The following is a 25293-nucleotide window of genomic DNA, read 5'->3' as shown; positions in this document are numbered from 1 at the left end:
TAATTTAATACAATCCAAATCAAGAATATGTTTGCTAATGTACCTATATGGCCTCCAAAATGATACGTATCTACTGGTTTTGCTACATTATATACGATATGTTTACACGTATATTTGCACGTATATTTGCGTTGCAAATTCGAAATACCCACCAAATGGTTGTCTGGGATCCAACAAACGAAATCGAGTGTCCAGTCTGTATGGTCAGTGGTACCACCATCACCACCGGCAGCGACAACAGCACCACCTACAAGTCAGAAATTCTCCAGAAGTATTTCCAATCGTGTATGTTAATAAATGATAGTTAGAACTGTCTCCACATGATGGCATGCTTGATGTGTCGCTTTGTATTTTGAAGAGTGAGGTTTATTGGTTTAATTACTTTAGTTGCTATTTCTCTATAATGATTACTCATTCTCATTTTTCCGTTGGAAAATTTATTCTTCTTCCATGTCGACACGTAAACGTGACTGTTACAGACACTTTGAAAAGAATGAATTTTCGAAGAAGTGTATGGCAAATGTAAATGATTTTTTTTGTGGAAACCATAATAAAAATTTTAAAACTCATAAGTAATTGTTGCAGTGAATGTACAAATATATGTATTATTTTTCTTCATATTTTGTCAGGTGTTCTTTAAATTGTATTGATTATTTTACAGTGTTGAAAATTGAAAAAAATGATAGAAAATAAAGATAATCTACATATTGAATTTAAAATGTGTGAGAAAATGTGTTGAAGTTATTTAGTAATAAACTTTACATAGGTAATTGACAAATGAAAATAAAAAAAATTAATTTAACACAACGAAAAAAATGTTACGCTTTGAATCATTTATCGTTCTGTTACAAACCATTGTCACTTGAAATATCCTGTAAGAATTTTTAGTGCTACTTGCTGATAAGTCATAAAATATGTCACGAACTAAATTTTCAAAGATATATCTTATCGTTTTTGTTAGAAAAATAACCATATAATATTTGGAGCTATCATTTACTGAAATAACACCAACAGGAAGGACAGTTTCTGTTTCCCTCCAAATAGATAGGATTTTTCTCCCACGCTCATCCTTCCGAGATCACGTTAATACCGTGTGCGCCTAATTTTTGCAAATGAAAAACAGATGCCTGCCGTCAGAATTCAGTAGCAGTGATATTCCATGAATCCCAATGAGCGCGCGTTGTAAGTGTCATAAACATTAAATATTCAGCTCACACAAACTGCACACATACTTTGGAATAAACTCGCCGCACACACCCACATACACATACATCCTTAATATAAGGTATTCGTACTTACTTGGAGCTGTAAGCCGTGCTGCATTTGAAAATGTACCCCTCCTCGGTGCCAACCAGGAACAGTTCCGGATTGGTTGGGTGAAAAACCATACACATACCGCAGCCCTTGAGCTTTATTGAGCTTCCATCTGGGCCGCCGACCTGATCCACGTCCAGGAACAACGAAATGATGGTCGTTATGGCCAGTTTGTTCTGCATCAACACCCAGTTGAAGACCCGCCCATCGCCGGACACCGAGTAGAAGTTGATTTCGCCGTCCTGCATGTCCGGGCCCCATTTAATCTCCCAGACCGCTTCCGAGTGTTTGCCGTTGACTCCGTGGGACATGTAGACAGGTTCCTTGGTGCCGACCTGGAGATTGTACACCAGCACGTTCCCATCGTAAAGGCCGATGCACACCAGGTACGGATATTTGGGGTGAATGTCGCAACACATGGCCCCGCTCTCGGTTGAAACTGGGAAAGATGGTAGAAGAAATACAAGGGATTCCGGAAGGCGAAGGCGGGGGTGCGAGAAGAAAACATCCGAAATCCGGAGTCATGTATGGGATGAAATTATGTCGGAATTATTCTTTAATGGGACAAGCATGCACCTGGTGGTTTTTCACAGGTTTGGCAGTAGCGTACGTTATGGATTGTTGAAAAAACTATCTACTGGATAAGTTGAATGTTTATGTAAGTAGGTTTACTGGATATCGCAAAAAAAAAAATGAATGCATGTTTCGATGACTGATCACAATCCATTATCTCTGCTTTGATGTAATCGCATAACTTCAATTGATAAATATCAGCTAGGGTGCCCCTTTTTCCTAAATTTCCTTGAATCCTTACTGCCTACTCCCAATCTTTATCAAGTCAATGATAAAACAATACTGGTAAGTTTTAAGCTCATTCGGATAACTCTAAGGCGACCCCCAAAGACCTTTAAATTTTTATGGAACTTTGTATGAGAAAAATGGAAATTTTCTAAAAAAAATCCTTAATATTTCCAACCACACTACAAAAACTCACATTTTTTTTGCGTAATGTTTTTAAGCTGAACAGAAACATTGTAGAACATTTTGAAGCATTTTGACGCTTGTGGGAAATGTTACAGGCACTCTAGGTTCACTTGGAAATCCCTGTAACTATTCAACTATTTTCCTGAAAAAGTTGGTATCTTCGGCATTTTTTTAATTTATACTTTTAGTAAACATTTTAAATTTTTAAACTTCACTCCTACTGTGCTGCCAGGTGTTAAACTTGCCAAAAATTGCACCAGTGATTTTTCTCATGACCGATACATTGGAGATCTCAATGATCAATGACAGAATGGAAAACTTTTTCTTCTAAATCTTATATTAACGACATGTGAGATAAAGAACGGGTCACTAGTCGCACTTTTTTTTCATGACTATGACATAATCCCGTCCCCGGTCATAACTTAAATTTGTACCAAAGTGGTAACTCGAACCACTATAAAAAAAAAATTGAAATCTGGCAACCTTGGTAAGACTACGCTCATCAGAGTACACAAAAAATATAATTGAGCTGCTCTTGGAGCATTTTCATGCCACATCTGGTATTTGGCTTCTGACTCTCCTGACACTGTTATTGGAAGACAATGTTCCAACCAAAACAACAATTAAAATAAAAGGCCAAATCATTGTTTAAAAGCAACAAAGAAAAATCAAAGGAATAGGAATCGTAAACAAAGAGCATCGATTTAACATCATTTGTAACATTTTTTTCTTTTAACATAAAACTTAGTTCAATCAGAGAAAGGACACTTTCTTTTCATGATAACTTAGTTCATAGCAATCGGACAGGCAAAATTTTGACAGCATGACGCTGCATTTCCAAGCAAGATTGCCCCATGTGGAAAAACGAGGAAAAAATTGCGATTGAAATTTTGATTTTTTTTTTTTTGATTTTCTTTAAATTGATGACTTTTCCGCACCGCAGGGGTATTTTAAGTCGGTCAATTTACAATGAAATCTATGCTAATTGCTTTTGATTGTTTTGTTGTTTTATTATTTTATCGTACTCGTCAAAAACGCTTCGTATATCACTTTTGCGTAAAATATGAGCGTGTTTATTTTGGTTTCTATTCTTAGCTTAGCTTAGCTTGATTGACTACTCACATCCACTTTGAATCATTGAACCCGAAATGTATAAAAACATTTTTTCAAAACGAATTTCTTAATTATTCAATGTGTTGTATTATTTATTTCCACATTCAATTCAATAAAATTAAACAGCAATAAATTGAAAAAAAAACTTCTTATTTTAAATTTATCAAAATATTTTGGATTCCACGATCGCTGGTGTGGCTCAGTAGAACGAATTCCACATCGCCAATGGTTGCTACTCCGTGATTGACCGAGGCCATCAATTTTGTCCAGAGGCCAAAAGAATGGTGTCTGGGAATGACAACACATTCACAATGAACAAAACTTATGCTCTCTCTTTTTACACATCAATAACGGCGCCGGCCACGTCCTAGTAGTCAATAGATAGATCTGGAAAAGAGAGAAAGGGATAAAAGAATAAAATAGCGCTTTAGGACCGAGGTCACCTCTGCATCCTAGCGAATAAATTTTACGATTGGAGGATTGGCTGAAAGGATATGATTAGGAAACACTTTTGACGAGTGTCAATTTTGTTATATCTATTCTCTTGTATTTTTAATTCTTTCCATTCTCTTGTTATTCCGTTGTTTCCAAATGAAACTCCTACATTTGACGAAAACTTTTTTTTCTGGGAAAGACCAAAAATACACATTTTTATGCCAAATATTCGTTTCAATAAAAAAAATCAATTCCTGCTTCTATCCAGGTAATATGGTCATGAGAAAAGAGATACAAACTGCTTGTTGGTTTGATGGTAATTAGGTCAATTATCAATTTCATATTGAATTATTTAAACTAGTTTATTCGGTGTAATATTTAAGAGTTCATAATGAACTTCCCAATACAGTTTTATTTTTGATCTACAAATGTTGTGTTTTTCTGATTTATCTTTTTTTAAATAGAAATAATCAATAGGCTTGATTCAAGAATCACAATTACGGACCTTTCATCAACAAAACCATGGAAAGTGTTCCTAGATAAGCAACAAAAAACGCAATTTTTCATAATTTGAAACCTATTTTTGCGTTGTTAGAATGATTAATCGTTACCGGGGGTGGCATAATTCATGGTAATAATTATTAGAGAAGCCATGAGTTTCTGATTATTATCATTCTGCTTAATATCCTAACCTAACTCGATTTCATGATATTTGAGCTCATTCATGTTAGATAATTGAATAGTTCAAATATGTTATCAGTACTAAATGAAGAAAAAAACGATTTTTACGTGAACAGAGCTACTAATCTGAAAGATTTTATTCTATGTGAACTTATTTTCTTTTCAGTACGATTTAGATTACATTACTTTTGGCACCCGACATGGGCTAGCTTTGGTAAAACCCATTCTTCAATCACCAGATACTTTTAGCCACTCGAGAGAGCGATCCGGAACTGTTAACACAACCGACATTTTCGATTCTGGGCATCGATCGAACATTCCAGGAATTTGTTTGCTTAAACTTAATGCTCCTTTAGCTATAAACAGCATCCTTCACACTTTACACTGGTTTAATTAGGAAATATACAAGAAACTCTTCAAAGTGAAAAAATAAAACTTTCGAAAAAAATTTCGCGGAGCTGTCATAAACACGACCTGTCTCTATTTTCTCTCATGGTCAACTCCAAGGTTCTTAGATACACTAGGTTCTCCGACTTTCACAGTAAGTAGGCGAGAAGTGAGCGGGGCTCTCAATAAGTTTGTTTATTTTTTGCTCAGCTTTTCTGTGGTTTGTTGGTAAACAAACTTCATGAGTTCCGTATAGTTGCATAGCCTACATAGCCAAAATGGCTGAATCGGGAATTCGTTATTCGGGAACACCTCCTGAATATATACCCACCTTGGCCAACTCCACGTGTTTATTTTGGTTTCTATTCTATGGAAAAACTGTCACACAAGCTCTATTTTTTTCTTTTTTATAGTGCGTTGAATGAAAAGGTCTTTAACGCGTTCGTTTCCCAAAAAAAATCTCGGAGTGTGAAAGTATAAGGGAGAGGCGGGCTGTATGCACTCATTTTTCCCCATATTCCAATAGGAGTCTGAAAACTATAAACACATGAGCGGACATCTGTTTTATATACGTTAGAGCAATTTTTCTGTTAAAATCTCTTGCACTTATTGTGAAAATTATTTTATTATAAAAGAAGTCAAAATAGCCGATTTCCGAAACTGGTGGGCTAAATGCGCATATTTATGTTTTTAGCTATATTTCATTAACACTTGAAATATTTTGATATTGTTTAATTGAAAATGGTAGAAACAGATGTTAAACATACGTCAAGGCTGAAATTTTGGTGAAATTTTATACATCACTAGTTCTTTTGCATGTAACATTATAAGTATGCTATATGGCCGTATTTCATGGTAATATTTTGTTCATATCGTATTTTTATCGGATCAGTATGAAGTTTTTCTTTTTTCGCTGTAAGATCGTGATTTGAGCGTAGATTGAATAAATGATAAAAGCTTAAAGCCAAAAGCTTAAATTTGTTGAATTTCCGATTACCAAATGAATAAGAATGAAAAACTATTTAATTTTTTTTTTCACAGAATCTGTACGCACGATAATTAAAGTTCAATATATTTTAACAAAACTGACAAAAATCTTGTTTAAAATTTTAAATTTTTTCGACTTGATATAACAATTTAATTTTTTCATGCCACGTGTTAAAAGCGTATTACCCTCAAACTGCTCTGATTAGATATGATGATTCTCCAGTCATATCGTCAATCGGCTGTATGCGTTTATTACCCAATATGCGCATTTAGGAATACTTCCCCCTACGAGAGAGTTTATAAGACCTAACCTGTTTAGGGTCTCATTGCGACGAACATGTTAAAGTGTTCTGGTGAAAAACTATCATTGAGCAATCAAAACTGTTGATAAGATGAGAGATTATCGTTGCTGAAGGCTTACGGTTGGGATTCAAGTGATAGTGATAAAGACTTCATCCGATTCAATGACGCGGAAATCCAAATTGGATCTGAACGATTCCGATACTAGTTTTTGTGACGCGCATAAAAAAAATAGAATTGAAAGAATGTAGCAACGAAGAATCTGAATGAAGAATGCGTATCCATTAATTGTTGATACCTACGGATGCCGGAAGCATTGCAATAATCATATTAGCCTGGATAATGGTGTTGATATTAATACACATGTTTGGATCTTGTATAACGAAGGACAAAAAAACTATATTCGAAAATATGCTCATTATGCGGACCAAAAAGGAGAAATTACAAGTCTAGACCGAAAGTGAAGAAGAAGCTCTCATACAGCTTCACCCTTCCAACAGCAAGTTCTGGTCCCATAATAGTTGCCGAAAGTTTTTTCTAAATACGTTTGGATATCGAGGAAACTGTGGGTAAGTGTTTGAAACAGAGCTGGTAAAAATTGACAGAGTTAAAGTTGGTTACTGTTTTTTCCAATCATCATCACTTTCCAAAACTCCAACAGCCACATTCAGCGATTTCCGAAACTGGCGGGCTATATGCGCATATTTATGGTTTTAGCTATATTTCATTAACACTTGCAATATTTTGATATTATTTAATTGAAAACAGCCACAGTCAGCGATCATCAGCAGGCTGATAATCGTCTTTGTTTGATTCTCAATGAAAGCTAGCATAGTAAATATTCATTAATTTCCATTGAGATGATAGCCTGCTAAAATTTCGCTCCCATGTCGATTGTTGATATTTATAGGTTGTTATTTCTCATCTAACCTGGCAACAGCCAAATCTCCATATTATTGTTACATATATATGCCGTTTTCGTTTTCTTCACTGACGCGAGGCAAAAAATTTTCGGGATAAACAAACAAAATGGTCACCCGGGACGATGCGTATATATCACAATGACAGCAGTTAGGGCAAAACTAGTTGATAACTAGGTTGCCACTGTTAATAAACGAAAACACTTACAGTCGAGCTGCTAACTAGATAGTCCATAAAACGAACTGCAAAATGTTTCAGAGAGCAAGGATTTTCCCACCTTTATATTTCCTATTCTATTTTAACGCACATTCACGTGTGCATGAATGTAAACCCGAATTTTACTTAATATCACGGTACCCATTTTCAGTGATAATTAATGACCGTAAAATGTCAATCACAAACTCAGTAGCACGTTGACATACGTTTGCTTGCTATATCTCAGCAACTGACTCCGTCACTACAGTTAAGAAAGTGATTGAGTATGGGTCAAAGCTATCAACGAAAACGCTCTAGACTGTAAACCACATGTTATGATGGCATGCTTTGGGTTCAAGAAATGATGATGATTTCGATCTATCTGGCATTATCGTTAAATGTCAGTAGTTAACAATCTCCAATACCAGCTCTGGTTTGAAAATTTGATTTGATAAAAATATGGGACATTCTTGCTTGGAAGGGCAGTATGTTTCCTGGTAAAAGTATTATCCGACCAATTTTTTTAAAATATATAATGAACTCATTTTCGAGATATTTATGAAGAAAAAGAAAAAAAATGTAGGGCGAAGATTTCTTCCTTGGTTCAAATCAAGCGTTGGATATAAGCACAAAATCGATAACTAAGGGTCATCAGGGAAGTCAAAACTCAAAGGATTGATTTTAAATTATAAAAAAAGCGAAAAACTAAGGAAAGATTGCACAATTCCAGCTAACTGGAATTCTAGTAAAAACTTGTTTTAGTGGCACAAAGTTATCAAGTCTTATCGATTGTATCCCATTTACCCGAAAACCATTGCCCAGAATGAATTTTTCCCAGAATGACAAATACCCGAAATCAAACCCCAGAATAAACCATTTCCCAGAAAAAAATTCCCCAGAATGCACCATTTACCAGAAATTTTTTTCCCAGAATGGACCATTTCCCAGAATTTTTTTCCCCAGAATGGAACATTTCCCAGAATGGAACAAATCCCAGATTTTTTCCTCTTGTATTTTTATTTGTTTTTATTTTTCTAATGAATTCTTGTAAATTTCATATGATTCGAAATTCATTTTTTCAAAATGATTTTTTTAAATGAAACTACAACTTTGAAATTTTCCAACTAAATTTATTTTAGAACCAATATTGTGCTTTGTTTATGGTTTATGGAACTTGAATTGATTCAATGGTACCATGGTCCTTCAAAAAACCGTTTTGGTATCCGACTCCTCACGCTGCGCGTTCGAACTTGAAAGACGTTTTGTCTTTCACGCTGTCGCGTGGCGGACGGGGCTAAGGGATCACCCCTAGCTTTCACGCAGACCTAGGAAGCCCCGGCAGACCTAAACCAATGTAATGGGGCCGCCGCTTCCGACGGCGGGTCGGCGGCCACCTCGGATTTGGGAGCTTCGGCGGCTTTGTGCCGCCTCAGCCCCTTCATCCTCGTTGGTTGCGGCTTTGCCGCAAATAATTAAGTTATGAAACCCCATTTTTTGTAACAATTCCTTTTTTTTATTAATTTCTACTACGGATAAATGTTTTCAATTTTCTGGGAAATGGTTCTTCTGGCGAAAAAATTTCTGGTAAATGGTTCATTCTGATGAAAAAATTTCTGGGAAATGGTACATTCTGGCGAAAATTTTTCTGGGGAATGGTTCGTCTGGGGAAAAAAATTCTGGGGAATGGTTCTTTCTGGCGATTGGAATTCTGGGGATTTTTCATTCTGGGCAATGGTTTTCGGGTAAATGGAGTACAACCGTCTTATCAATTTCTAAACAGCTGAATCCATGGAATTGCACTCCGGTTCTCCCACTACAGAAATATGTATGGGGTAAAAAAATAAGCAGAAATTGAAGCAGGAGGATGCAGTGATGATAGATGACACATGATAGACTAGGGGTGAATAAACCTTTTAAACCCACGGGGAAATTTGAATTTAATTTTTTTGTGGAGGGCCGCACTTAAAATAAAATGTATTAATAACTAGCAGAGCTTAACCTATCAACAATTTTTGACAAATTCAAATCTGAACATCGAACGATAAAACGAAAGTTTTAAGATAACTTAAATTTTAGATTAATTTTTCATGCAAGGCAGACAATACCAGCCAAAATTGAATAGCTACATCACATGATATATATTGATTTCTCTATATCACTCTTAAATTTTAAATTGATTTGCAATTTGGACAATTTTTTGCCACAAATCCTTGTTTTCTCATACTGTTGTAACTATTTGTCATCATTTCATTTGAAAATTTTTCTGGGACGATATCAAAGCGATAGCTTATAGTAATAATAATATATTTCGAGGAAGTCACTGTCTTGTTAGCGTTGGACGTTGATTTGTTATTAAACATCAATTCCTTTTTTCTGTGAGTATTTTCGAGAAGTTCTTCCACATTATAAATTTGTCCTCAACGTCCCGATCTTTTTCCTTACAAACTGTGAAAAAACTGTGTTTTTAAATTAGAGTTTTTGTAAAGATCATGTATTGCGATGTGGAGCAAGGTTGTCAATATCACAGAAATTTCGTCTGAATTACAATAAGCATTTTAGATTCTAGATTTCGGGATATTTTTTAATACAATTTAAAAACCTTTGAGATATGATTTATAAAGTTGATTTATAAAAATCGTATAATTTTGGTAATGTGGATTTCTTATTTTTCAAGTGGAATGACTAAATTGAACGAATTTTTGCAAGATTTTTCAATGGTCACAAAAATGATCACAGACTTTTTTGGTAGAGTCACAGAAATATATAACTCACTAGTTGATTATTTTTTCCTGTATTTGAGTGCTAACAGAACTGACCTTTTTGTTAAATTACACAAATTTAAAAAAAATCTACTGCACATTTATATCGTACAACTTTGTTATTGCTTGGAATAAAAAAAAATGACTTTATTAACAGATTTAAAAATGCTTGTGAACATACTACAGGTCTATTTATTTTTCGATTGCTATTCCTAGTCGCTTTTTGAGAGTTTTATTTTGGTGGTTTTTATTAAGTGGTAGTTTCAATTTTATATTATGCATTTATACTAATTAATATATGAATACTTGACTATGCAAAGTTTTAGAAATTTTCAAAAAATAATAAGGAGATGATTCTTACTAAAATTACTTTAGCATTCTTGGAAACACTTCCAACACTTTCGTCGCCCAACTTCACCCACTCAAAAAATGTTCAGCTTTGAAAGGCCAAAACATCAACAGGAAATATCGTTTCAGCTTCCAATTCCGGCCCGAGAATGGAGAAGAATATGTTTACAATCCGATATAATTTTGAATCTCCAAATTGGCAGTGTTCGGCATCGCTAACTGAAAAGTTAGCGGCGCTAATAAGATCGCTAACTAAATCAAAGCTAGCGATCACTTATCAACACCGCTAAATGTTGCGTAAAAGTTATCGATATATAGTAAAGCGCTTATCGCTAATCGATAGTAGAAAGTTTTGTAAAAGATAAGCAAAACACAAATTTTGCAGCCATCTTTAATTATAATATTAACTAGAAAAATTGTTAAAGGATATCAATAGGAGCAGTTTTCGAACCTATTTTGTAATATTTCTGTCCATATCAGTTGCGTCAGCCCACTTTTAGTTTTAGTTAGCGCATTTGGTGGAAAGCAAAAGGAAAAACTTTTGAATCATTTTTTTTTTTAATATTTACCCGTTGTTCTTTTTTTACATCAGTTGATGCAAAGATTCTTTTTGGGTAGATGTTTTGTTTTTCCGAAATAGTTTTTAATTTTTTTTTTGACATTAATACTCAAAAGATTGATTGATGTATTGATTTATTTTATTCAGGAAATTTCAATTTTCACAACTTTTTCACATCTTTTATATTCAAAGAAGACTTATGCTTCGTACATAAATTAATGCTTAGACAATTAAAAAAAGACGCTTATTCCTATTATTCCAGTCAAAATCGAGATCAAAGATCTTCTATAACCAATTTTTAACGAAAATTTAAACACCTCATTGGATTCGAAATTTAAAATCTGAATGATGCCGAATTTATGATCTATTCTAAGTCTATGACCAAATTAACACTTTAAAGAGGTAGCGTTCTTCAGTTAGTGGAACTAAAAATTAGCGAACTTTCTAACCCACTAGCTGAAGAAAACTTAGCGAGAAAATAAATTCGCTAACTGAAAGTTAGCGGTCTAATAAGCGATTAGCGGATTGAGGTTTTTGTGACGGACACTGCAAATTGGTGTTTTGACCTTTCAAATTTAGACGTATTCTGCGTCACTCACTTCTGGCGATGAACGTTTTAAACATTTCTGAATGGCGCATTTCCAAAATATTAGTTCAGGCAAATGATTTTTTATGTAGAAAATATAATTAAAACTAATTAAAAATAGTTACAACCTTCTTACATTTTCATCTATATATATAAAAAGCAATTATCTGTATGTTTGTTTGTTTGTTTGTTTGTTTGTTTGTTTGTTTGTTTGTCCTCTATAGACTCAGCCGTCTTAAGAGCTAGAGATCTGAAACTTGGCATGGATGCTCATTAGGACCAGGAATGATGAAAAATGTTTTTAGATTTTTGGACGACCCCTTCTGAAGGGGGTCGTCCATACAAGACAAATATTGTTTTCACGATATTGACGTTATTTTCCGTCGGATTGTGATGAAAATTTGCACATGATTGTTTTGAGAGACGAGCAATCGATTACAGTTATCAAATTTAGGGTCAGGGGTCGGCCAAAGGGGTCGTCCATATCAACTGATTAATGTTTTTGCGATATTGGCGTTATTATGCACCGGATTGTGATGAAAATTTGCACATGAGTGTTTTGAGAGACGAACAATCGATGACAGTTGTCAAATTTAGGGATAGGGGTCGGTAAAAGGGGTCGTCCATATCCACTGATTTATGTTTTTGCGATATTGGCGTTATTATACATCGGATTGTGATGAAAATTTGCACATGAGTGTTTTGAGAGACGTGCAATCGATTACAGTTATCAAATTTAGGGTTTGAGGTCGGCAAAAGGGGTCGTCCATATTCACTGATTAATGTTTTTGCGATATTGGCTTTATTTTACATTGGATTGTGATGAAAATTTGCACATGAGTGTTTTGAGAGACGAGCAATCGATTACAGTTATCAAATTTAGGGTTTCAGGTCGGCAAAAGGGGTCGTCCATATTCACTGATTAATGTTTTTGCGATATTGGCTTTATTTTACATTGGATTGTGATGAAAATTTGCACATGAGTGTTTTGAGAGACGAGCAATCGATTACAGTTATCAAATTTAGGGTCAGGGGTCGGTCAAATGGGTCGTCCATATTCACTGATTAATGTTTTTGCGATATTGGTGTTATTATACACCGGATTGTGATGAAAATTTGCACATGAGTGTTTTGAAAGACGAGCAATCGATTTCAAGTTTCGAATTGCGGATCAGAAGTCGGCTGAAGGAGTCGTCCATACCCAAGGATGGTGATTGGCGAATAAATCGACGAACATAAAATGATTCTCTCACTCTTTGAGGTAACCCATTCCCCGAACGCATTCGAAAAAATTACACACGATGGCACTCAGTGAGCGAACCAATCGGACTTTCCGGCCAACCTCTTTAGTTCATTCAGGAGGCGATTGGGTTGCCTGTCTGCCATCCTATGATCCAATCATCAAGCGATTGCTTTGGAAGATGATTCTGCACAGCAGAATCGCAGACGAATATCATCAGCGAGCGATTGATGATTGCAATTCTTTCGACCGCATCCGATCATTCGTTCTGCTCGCAAAGTTGGTTTTGCTACAGTTTGGTTGCCTGCGTTCGGGCGCTTCTGAAAGTAGCTCGAGCGTCAGCATTAGGTGGATCCTTTTTTATGATGAGTAGTATCATTAATACATTTGATTTGTTGTTTGAATTATGAAATTGATAATTCAGAAACTACTTTTATCAAAAACCGTTTTAAAGCAAAATATTACCCATTTTCGATTTTAAGAAATGTGTATACAATTATACATCAGCTTAAGAGATGATGGGTATAAATGTAATGAAAAAAGAAATGTATCCATTTTCATTATCGGTGAAAAGAGATTATAAAACTTCATCAAACTTCGTTCATCTTATTATTAAAATAATATCTCCAATTATTAACTTTAAATACTTCATAACTTTTTTGTGTATTCTTCCGTTTTTCGACTGTTTTTGTTAACATGTATTGAAAAATCCATGAAAAATTATAAAAAAAATGTTTCAATTCTTTAAGCAAGTTCAAAGCTCTATCAAGAATGATTTAAGACAAGAAACAATTGATTATTCAAGCCCAAGGTTTCCAAAATAATAACTATGTTTTTGATTAAAAAAAAATCTCGAATTCTGTGATTTGAACCAAAACTTCTGTGATGGTTTTCTGTGGCGCAGTTTTAATAAAATTTTCAATATTTTAGTTATTTTTTTTTTTGTAAATTTTTTATCTAAACTTTGCGATGGTTTAATCATAAGTTGATAATGTTTTCATCATACATTCATTATTCATATATTTACCACATTTGCCAATTTTTTGCATAGTGTTGTTATTTTTTCATTAAAATGTAGCCTTTTGTGATGAAAAAAACTCATGATTAGTTTCAAATTTGAACAAATTTTAATCCAAACTAATCTTCATTTTTATATTAATAAATAACACAGGGAAACAGAATTTTTGGTAACTTTGTTTCAAAAACGGATTTTGGAAAAATTTTGCGTCTTAAAATTCAAAACATATGTCAAATTTAGTCTCTCATCTCAAGTTTTGGTGAAATGGCGTGTGTAAATTTTAAAATTGGTCAGTTTTGGGTAAAATTGATTTTTGATAACTGATAAACATACAAGCGTACATGGAAACACATGGAAAGATTTTTTTGAATCAATTAATTACATCTCATTGAATGTTCTTGTTTCAGAGATACAACACTTAAAAAAAATTGAATTATGCAAAAGACCCAAAAAATTTGATTACAACTATTCCTCACATCACTTAAGGAAGTCATTAAATATTTGACGATGAATATTTGAGCTCATTCAACAACTTTCAATACCCGTTTTTTGCAAATTTCGACAAAATTTTCAAAAAGAAAACTTTAATAACTTTTCTCTCAAAAGTCAAAATTTCTAGCGGTCTTTGGGAAAGTTGATTATTGACTTAAAACCTTAATTTTCAAAAAAAAAATTGATAGTGTTCTCTTTTACTACCACAAAAGTTCCCAAATTTGATTAATGTATTTTCACATGCTTTCAAATTTTATCTCGAAACAAATGTACTTAAAAGATGGACAATGTTGCTGCATACATTTAGGGGCAAAAATATAAACAATTCTCAATATTTTTTTACCTTAAAAACAAATGAAATTTTATCTTCATGCAACTCCCTTAATCCTCGCTCTGTTCCCATGTTCATTTTTTTCTTCAAACTTAACCATTTGATAGGGTATTTAGCCATTTTTTCTTCTCGGGCTTTTTCATGGAAAATGACCGATTTTTTTTAATATTCAAAAACTATCATCAAATGACCATAAAAATAACACTTAAACTAAACTTACAACAAGAAAAAAGTTGAACTTTCGCATTAACCAACCCATTTGCTCCTAAATGCTTAAATTTGATCAGAAGAGATGTTTGTTTGTGAGCCTTCAAAAAACGAGATATTTTGAGATTTTGAAATTATAGTTTAAGTAATTTAAAAAAAACTTCTAATAAAAACCAAATTTATCTTATTTGTAGCTCAATTCATAGGCTTTCAAACGTAGTAAACAGCTTGCAGATATTTTGTCTTTATACTAAGTTAAAGATTATTATCTGCAAAAATTTCATGTTAATCGAAGTTACCCCGCTGATCAAAGTTCCCCCAGTTTACGGTAAATCTAAGTTTTAACTTATTTTTCATATCCCTTGGCAATAAAATCAGTTTTTTATTTGAAAATAAGAAAGATAATAAAAAAATATGAACATGTTGCGAAGAATTCAAATGTCTACCGTGTACCGTTTGGCCGCAATGATTTTTTTTTTGTTAAATACTGTGTGCGGCGATTGAAAGATATCTGAACGAACGGCAGGCCAATCATTTGCCGATTCGATTCCTTCTTTCAGTTGAACCAGTTGAATCGGATCAGCGAACGAATATCTGGAGCCAGGAAAGTCGATGATTGCATCATTGCATGATTCAAACCTGCCCGTATGCAAGCGCCCAACGTTCAAAACCAGCAGCACTCACAATCAGATTCGATCAACGTTATTCTTTTTCCCCCAGCGTTCGGTTCAGACAAAGATGCGTGAGATCCGAAAGAGCGCTTGAGTGAATCGTTGAAGAGTGTATCGCGATTGAGTGAACGAGTGGATTTAGACCATCCTTGTCCATACCCAACTTTAATGTTTTTGCGATTTTGACGTTATTCTACATTGGATTGAGATGAAAATTTCCGCATAGGAGTTTTGAGGGGCGCTCTTTTGCTTTCAGGTTTCAAATCTTGACTCAGGGGTCGGCAAAAGGCGTTATTATCTGTTCACTGTTTTTACGATATTCTCTTAATTGAGCATAGAATTGTAATGAAAATTGGCACATGGGAGTTTAACAGAAAAGATAATTGATTTCAGGTGTCAAGTTTTGAATCGTGGTCAAAAAAAGGCCGTCCATGTCAGTTGCTCACTGTTTTCGCGATATTGTCGTGATCATGCATCGGATTGAGATGAAAATGTTCAGATGAGGGTTATAAACTATGAGCAATTGACTCCAGGTAGCATGTTCCGTGTCAAGGGTCGGCGAAAGGGGCGTCTATATTCACTGTTCACTGTTTTCAAGTTCCTGACGTTATTTTACATATAATTTGAAAAGAAAAAATGGCACAAGGGACTTTTGAGGAACGTAAAATTGGTTTCCATTATCGAATTTCGGGCCATGGGGAGGGTTTCATTGAAAGTTCAGTGTTTTGTGCAATAATTTTGTTGGAGGCAGTTAATTGATACCAATTTAAGTGTGAAGGTCAAGCAAAAGAGTCGTGCACACAAACAAATAGTACATGTTTCTGCCATAATATCTAGATTTTGCAACCGATCGAGAAGAAAACACTCTCACATAAATTTTAATAAAAAGCCAATCAACAGTTTAATTTGAATTTCATGTAATAGTCATAGTAGCGACTTTAAACACTGTTGAATTTTTTCCCCAAAATTGTCGAAAGAATGTTTCGAATTCATTTTCTAAACTCATTTGACTACTTCTCAACCCAATGGTTTAAAGCGAAACGAAGTTCGTACGGGTTCAGCTAGTATGAATATAAATTTAAAGGTCTATAACTTTGTCCGATTTCTCCTAAAACTACTAATTGTTCTTTGAAAAGTTGTTCTTAGGCAAAAAATCTTTGCTTAGTTTGAAATTCATGATTTTTACTATACTACCATAATCAATAATGATTTTTGATGGAATTTTTTTTTTCAGAAATTTTTCAAATACAAGGCGCTTGATTCACCTTAGAGTTAAAAACTACACAGCATTTTTTCTAATGTAGAAAACCAGCAAAGCTATGCTTGTTTTTGTCACGCTGTCAGCAAACTCAATTGCTGGAAAACCAGTTATCTGAAAAATGTGTTTTTCTCGAAACCTACAAATATTCGGTTCAAATTTATTTGTTTTTATTGCTTTTATACTATTTTTCCCAAACTAAGGAATATCTGAATTGTTTTGTTTCATTTATTCATTTTATCTATTCCAAACTATAGTTTTGACACACATATTTTGGTAACTTACATGTTTTTCAGCGGTTGTACTTACAGATTAGTTCGTCTCAACACGTCGATTTTTTCATAAGAAAACACCGAACTGACCGATTATAAATTTTCACGATCATACGAAAATAACAAGTCCCCAATTTGGCAGATCGATTGCTGATTTTCTAGCAATTCGGATCGTTTGCTGGAAAAACCAGCAAAATAAAAAAATTAAGCTGGTTTCTAGCAAAAATTTGCAATTCTAGCAAATGTTTGTTTTCTTGTGTTCTTGTTAAAAGTTTTTTCCATCTTCTGGTAATTAAACAAAATTGCCTGATTCTTTGAGTCAATGATACACAAAAAAATTAGAAATTTGCTAGAAACTAAATGTGATACAAAGTTTGTACAATTTGATCCAGTAGTTTATGAAACAAATAACGCGGTCCTTATTCTGTTTACATGACAACATTTTTTGGCTGATGAGCGTTTGTAAATAGTTTTGATGAACATTGTTAAACGTGTTGTATATTTTATTTGTGATGATTTCAATTGTACGTTTCACTTGGTGCCTGAGGGGTAAAAGTGTAACACTTGAACTCCTCTGGCACCATACCAGATACGGTTTTCAAGTATGATTTAAAAAGACTATTGAAAAGTAAATTCAGTTTAAAATAGTGTATTAAAATTTTGGTTTAAATCAAAGCTTCGTTCTATGCACTAAACAACATTTCTACTGCTGAGGTTGAACTATCACGAAAATAAGTAATGGTCTGAATATAGTGTTTTCAAGAACTAATCATTAATCCTAGTTGATTGATTTTTAATGTAAATGATTCTTATCAAGGCACATGGGTATGATTTAAGGCAATGTTTGAGTATCAACTAGAACAGACTGACTCACTAGAGTGTGACTGGATGAATCAATATTGAACTTGAAATATTTAGTTGAAACATTTACTTGAATCAGCAATGCTGTTGAAGGAATGATGATGAATTCATCATAGCAGGATGCTACAAGCTCACCATATCTAAAAAACCGCTTCCTTTTGGCGAACTCCGTAGTAAGTCTTATGACTTTTATGCGTGTTTTGTACTATTTTGTTTTATTCTTTTATTATCATTTAATTTTCGCTTTTTTTAACATACTTTTTTACTTTTATAACCAAAATCACTTTTCCTTAATTTGTTAAAAAAAAAAATTAAAGGTTTAATCCTCATGAAAACCTATTTTCTATCCAAAGCAAAAAAAATTCTACAATATGATACAATTCTAGCGGAGTGATCGATTTAAAAAAATATTTTCGCAAAACAGAAACTTGATCGAAAAAAATTTCATGAATAAGATTGTGAACTAAATTTTAGGTATTTTTGTTCGATTAAAAAAAAATCCGAAGCCTCAAGATCAATGTTTAAGATTTTTTATTCGACTGAAGAAAAATATGTCTTATCAATTTCATTTGGAGCAGAGATTTGTTTTATCTTGGTTTCCTAGGTAAAATGGCTGTGTTCATTTCATTACAAATTTTAGTGCATCCAGAACTACATCAGTTTTCAGCAAATGTAATCAAACTTACGCACACCACAGGTGACAGATGATCTATTTTTTACTTCTACAAAAATAATTTTTTATTTCTACAAAAATTACTTCAAATTAGATTATTTCAAATTGCTACTCAACGACTAATGGTAATGTTGGGAACACCAATATGTTGAAAATTGTTAACTGAAAATAAAACTTGATTTTTTTGGGCTCTGAAAAATTAATAATACAACACAGCATTCAGAACACTTTCAAAATTTCATCGTTAAAATAAAAAAAAATGCAACCCTTGTCTTGTCATTAAATTATCTTTGAAAGATTTATGAACCATATAGACAAAAGTTGCAATTCATCTTAGTTTTCTTCCGTATTCGTCCATTTAAAAACAAATGTCAATTTCTGTGCTCGAAACAAAAAAAAACATATTTCACTTTCATCCCCCTAGAACACTCGTTCAACAATGGAACCCTCAAAATGGGTACTGAAAACTCCAATCATTGCCCCGGAAAAGTTTCGCGCTCCATAAGCATGACTTTCAATTAGAAAACACATAATCCTACAATCGAATCTAATAATTTGCAATACGCTACTGCTGCCCCAAACCACGGGGAAAAAGTTCCAGTACCAAAATTGAAAGGAAAGATAGAGAGAGAAGGGGAAGGCTACAAAAAAAAAAATCAACGGACTCACTTCGGTAGTCGGGAAAGGACGGATTTTTGATTGTGAACAAGCAAACTGCTCCTTCGTTGCCTTGCTTCATGAAGTCCACTGGAATGAGATAAAAAGAGCAAGAAATGAAACAAAAAAAGAAAGAAAATGGAGAAAATGTTAATCAACAGTCCGAGCACAGTTTTGGTTATACATACACTCAGACAAACACACATATATTTATATTCATACACAATGCTATAATAGGCGGAAAATCTGCCAGTACATCCGGCATCATTTCCATTCTGGATGCGACTTTTCTGACGCTTTCGGGTGTGATTTCAGCAATATTCAAAAATCAGAGCAGAGTGTTTTGGAAGGAAGCGCTGCGGGGGTGTTTCTACAGATTCAGAATAAAAGCACAGACAGACACCATTCAAATAAACTTGGCCCCGGCAACACGCCCGGCTGTTGAAAAGCACTTCCAAATCCTTTGCCGGTTTATACAGACAGCACAGAGATATATGTTGGAAGGTAGCCGGCTGGTTGAGATAACAATAATAAAAGCGGATTTTACGATATCGGTACAGTATCTTTTAATTCAATGAATGAACAATAAACTTAGCGAAAGGCGAAAGGTTCAGCCAACAAAATAATGGAGGGAGGAAAATATTTACTCGAGAACACGGTGCTCGCTGTTGGCGGCTAACGAGTTTGAGTTTTCAACATCCGGAGGACGCTCTCTTAAGCCAACACCAGGAAACTGTTGCTCGAGGCCTGTTGTCTGTCAATAAACTTCCGGAGCCCCTTCTTTCCTTCGAGATCATTTCCCTAATCCCAACATCCCACCCAAGACGATGAGGTTTGAGGTAAGCTGAGATACAGGGCAGGTGTTATCATGAAAAGATATTTACTTCCCGGGGCTATAAAGATATGTGGCGACCGTAAAACGAGCTGTAAAATCTTGCAGACATGAGCAGCATAAAAATTCGAACATGCAAGGAAGTGTGCTTCAAACTGAAAACATGTATTAATTTTGATTTTACTACATTTGCTGTTTATGTAGGGCCATGATGACGAAAGCATTTAAATTGCACTTGTATCAATTCATGTTAAAACATTTTGTGGTAGGTATCTACGTTAAGGATTTTTAGATGCTTGATATAATGGATAATTTTTGTCATAACTTTATCCTTGATCATCGTATGAACTACAGAAAAAAGAAATTGTCTCATAATTTCTGTTCAATTTTTTTCTTAAATAAGTGGAACGCCAAATAAAATTTTTTAAATTAATAATTTTATGGATTTAAAGAAATATTAAATAACTTACCCATTTTTTTTGTAAACGATCTTACTTGAATAAACAAACACGTAGGAAACGCATATAACAATCAATTCTTGCTATTATTATTGGGAATCTTTGATTATTGGTATGAGAACCTTGAATATAACTTCGATTTAAGAATTGGCGGAAATTTGTATAATCGAAAAAAAAATTTGAGAACCTATGTATTGGTAAGAAAAATAAAGCGGAATAATGTTGAGTAAAGTTTGATGTCAGTTCGATTTAAATTTTCGTCGTAAATTGTATTTTCTATCTCTTTTTAATTTTAATAATCATTCATCTTATCCAAAGATATATATTTTCAACTTAGGTTTAATTTTTTTTATTGAAGAATAAAATTTTTCACCGATATAACGAAATGACATTAAAAAAAATCCAAACAAAACGTCGTTAGATTTCTTCTCATAAAATTAAGTTGATTTCTTTTTATAAATCCAAGTTAGCATTCAATCTTTTACATCTGCCTAATAAAAGGAGGAGCACTTTTAAATTCTGAAACTGATTATGAATTTGCTAGTCCAAATATAATTTTTGAAGACTCATCAAACTAAGTTTGCATATTGCAATTTTAATTTAGTCAGATTGAATTTTATCGGATGTGCTTATTTAGTTGGATTGGATTTGAAATTTTAAATTTGTGTGATTTATTAAACTCAGGTAAACTTTGCAGAGATCTTAGCACTTAACATCTTTCAAGGATATAAAGGCAAGCATCTTTCAAATGTTAAAACCACCAGTCCACAAAGCAAGGTCTAGATTCGATCTCAAGACCTTGCTTTGACAATTTTAACGCTCCTTCTAGACCACCATCACAATCTTTCATAAGATTCGAAAAAAAATTATGTTTATTTCGGAGACTAATCTTTCCATGTTTATCAACAAAATAAAAATATGGAAACTCCCTAACATGATTTTCTGCTCTAAATCGTTTGCTGTTTCCCGTTTAAAAATCCTTAATCATTAAACATTTTCAAGGTTTTTGAATTAGTTCCATTCTAAGACAAGACTTTGACTCTGGATTGAGTAGAACGAAAAAAAAAATTATACATAGTTAATTGTTTGTGTAGAGTAATTCATCGCTGCGATGTTTCAAACTTTGTTGATCTTGTGTCAGTGGCATATGTCTTGGTAAATTACTTGGTAAATAACATAAAACATATCTTCTTTAACTCCCATAATTCTTTTGTCAAAAGGTACGTTGTAAACGTAAACTATCATATAATTTTTTCACTTTTTTTATACTACATAGCAGTTATGGAACATTACAAACAGTGGCCAAAAATACACCAGTCTCCTCGATCTTAAAATTGTTTCTCACGTTTAGAAGCATCACCAGTACCGTTCATTATTGTATATAACCCATTCCAAACGTCACTCAACTCGAGAACTGAATTTTATTTTTAGTTATTCTAAAATAATTTACACAGCATTAGAAAGGTTATTCCTTTTTTGAGAATTGAGCTAGTTGTCGTTGAAATTTGAAAATTTTAGCACGAAAATTAACTTATTCAATCAATTGTTCTTTATTTGAAACATAACTTTGTTAAAAATCTAGCTATGTTAAAAAAATTATTGCAAAATGATTGTTAAAAAGCTTTTTATCAGGCATGATATCTATTATATAAAATTCTCTTGTAACGGTGTTTGTAGTACTACTCCTCCGAAATGACCCAAACGATTCGAATGAAATTATTTTTAGAATATTCTGTAGCCATGCGAATCGGTTTATATCGAATAAAAACAACACAAAGTCGCATCAGTTGTCCGTAATAATTAAATTTGTAGTTTTTTGAATCAAATAAAAGTCATGTCTTCCATTTTTTTGAGTTTTTTTTTCCTTTGGGCGGTTTGTTTTTCGTCTCCATGGTCGAGGCGTCGCGAGCAGACGTCGTTAGAGGATAGCAGCCTTGGCATAGCATACTGATTAGTGGGAACATTCAGGCGCGTATTTTTCAACCAAGCCTATTTTCAATGCACGTGGAGGCGCTATGAAGCCTAGATGTGATTTTTTTCTTCTTGATTCCTAGCTCATTTGTACAGCACATGGTAATGAATGACGCCTAGATGTGACCCTAGATGTGATTGTTGTCTAAAAAGTATGGAATGATGGTATGATTGTTAGCGGACGTTTGAAAAACAAGTGGGAAGATTTACATACAATTTTAAAATCAATACGCCTTGAAGGTTAGTTTTGATGCAATCGAAAACAGAAAAAAGAATAAGATGTTTCAACAGAAATAGATTGAAAACATTTTTTGAACATGTTCTTAACTGAATATGTATCAAGCGCCTCATAAATTTTTAGAACCAAAAACAAAATCCGAGGAAAATGAACAGACACTGAGCTGAACAAGAGCCTGTCATTTAAATTAGAGGATTGATGTTTTCAAAGTCCGAATGCAGAGAATATTTTGATTTTTTGCAAGCGGAAGTTATCAATAAAATAGACCACTTTTTCATAAAAAAAGAGATGAGGATATGCATTTTCCGGAACAGATTTTATTTAGGAAAGTACACAACGTTCAACGTTTACAAAAAAAAAAAAAAAATAATTCGTTTCTTGATCAATAAGTTGTTGGGGTAATCATACATAAACTTATACTGCAAAAAAACTTCAGATTTATCAATAAAATTTGAAAAAAACAAACAGGAGCAAGTATTGAATTAATTTCAAAGCCTTACATTATGTTTCGCATCTACGAATAAGTTAAAAAAAACATAGTGTTTTCACTTGCCTCAATAAACGAGACAAATGTTAGCTTAGAAATATCTTTTTGTCCACAAAAGAAAATTGATTTGTTTTCAGGATTTGAATTTTTTCTTAGATTTATAAAAGTTCAACTATGGTAAAATCCGTTTGCACTTGCCCGGGGTATCTGAATTGAAGTGAAGATTTAAATTAAAAAATAGAAGCAAAAGAAACTGATAACTGTTAACCTTCTCGGCGCAAAAATTTACATTTTAAGGTTCTTTGTGATTTTTGCATGAACTGCTAGAAAATATTCATACCACCACCAACGAAGCATGAACAGATTTTTTTTCGATCCATTCAATCTTTGAAAATCTACTTTTCAATCGATTCTTAATGAAAAGATAAGGTCAGTTAGTTGAAATTTTTAAAAGGACCCTCATCACAAAAGAGAGAAAATTGAACCCCTTTTTCCTTGATTCGTTGGGTTTTAGCTTATCCGTATGAATTTTATTTACACTTTTTGCTTAAACAATTAAAAGTATAGTAATTTGTAGTAAAAAAGACAGGTGCAGTTTGGAATTACTTCAAGTAATATTAGGTCACGTCTACAGATTTAGTATATGGCGAAAACATTATTAACATGATTTTAACATGGGAAGGTATTTGGGTACGAGATATGCTTTTACGAGTGTTACAAACCTGTTTGCATTGCAGTGTTAAGATGGAAGGAACGAAGGGTGTTCCATATGAATTGCGTTGAATAGCTTGAAAACTTATCAGGGCTTCCATACAAGTTGGTTGACATGAATCGAGGAGTTTATCGAGCAAAAGGAAGAGAGGTTGTTTGCATACAAAAAGTTTGAGAGCCTTCCTTATTTCTGGGTAGAGTTGGAAAGAAGATCTTTATTCAAATCATATTTGGCATAATTTGAAAACTTATGAGACAAATAAAGCGAAATCAGCGTCATTTAGATACAAAAAATGATTTAATAGTAGCACTTCTTGCTTTGCCAGAGGAAAAGGACTGGAAGTCTGTATCATTAAAACATACATTTTGACATCATTATGAACTTTTTGAAGTTTATAAAAACAGAGTAAAATTTTCAGATCTTGAAAAACAAATCTAGAGATAAATTATAAGAAAATATTATAAAAACATCTTTGAACTGTAGTTGGAAACTTCAGGTGTTGGTGCTTTCTTTTTTTTAAAGAATTTGCTTCTAAATTATGTTGAAATATGGTTTGAAACGCTGTCTAGGCAATAAAACTGAATTTTAATTATTTTAACAAATTTAATTGAATTTTGGAAGGTGGAGCAAAGCACACCGGGTCAGCTAGTTATATTCATAATAATCACAGTAAGTTCACGCACTAGAATCGGTGATAAAGGTATCTAGTTTTAAGCATTGTGACGTCACGAAAATTGTACTGTTTTTCAGTTCATGATTTCTTTAAACGTCACATATGTCGAAAATTGGGGGTCTCTTCAAACTTTTTGAGAAAAATTCTATGCATTTTTAAGAATTAAAATCAATTCAAAAGTTTGAGATTTGCATCCGGGTGAAGAATGCGTTTTGACGTCACGAATATTGTATTTTTTCGGAATCGTTCATGACTTCTCACTTCTATACTATTATAGTACTTATGTAATATGAGTTTTGTATTACAATGCGCTTCCATAAATGAATTCAAGTAGTTTTAGCTTTTGCTTGCATATTGCCTCGGTGATAATGGTTTTTAAAAATGTCTCTCCTCCTTTTATGGGAGTGGAGTAAAAAAAAATCAACATTCACCATCGTATGTTGATGATGATGACCCTCCACTTTCCCCCGTACATGGGATCTTGGGCTGGATTATCTAGTAAGATATTAAGTAAAGTCTCCTCATGTTTGGTCGATTTTTTTAGTTGCTGGTTTTTTTGTGAATGTATTCCCATGTATGTACGTCCATCATTGCCTTTTTAATCTGCTTTTTAATTTGGTGCTTTCAATTATCAACTTTTGAACAGGGACCATCTGAGAAAAGAGATATTTCA

At 33.5% G+C, this 25293-nt stretch overlaps 1 protein-coding gene across 4 annotated transcripts in view; it reads right to left on the bottom strand.

Moving 5' to 3' along the window:
- Positions 1–25293, bottom strand: part of LOC129749873 (dynein intermediate chain 2, ciliary) — a 97056-nt gene that overhangs the window by 26891 nt on the left and 44872 nt on the right. For all 4 annotated transcript variants that reach the window (XM_055744973.1, XM_055744974.1, XM_055744975.1 and 1 more), the window contains 2 exons: positions 19262–19339; positions 1300–1753 (listed from right to left, as the gene is read on the bottom strand). In XM_055744973.1, the coding sequence (XP_055600948.1) occupies positions 1300–1753; positions 19262–19339 (532 nt within the window). The remainder of the gene's footprint in view (positions 1–1299; positions 1754–19261; positions 19340–25293) is intronic.

Source organism: Uranotaenia lowii, chromosome 2, assembly GCF_029784155.1.
Source record: "Uranotaenia lowii strain MFRU-FL chromosome 2, ASM2978415v1, whole genome shotgun sequence".
Classification (NCBI taxonomy): domain Eukaryota; kingdom Metazoa; phylum Arthropoda; class Insecta; order Diptera; family Culicidae; genus Uranotaenia; species Uranotaenia lowii.
Note: the sequence above shows the minus strand (reverse complement) of the source record. Positions and strands in the feature narration are given on the sequence as shown.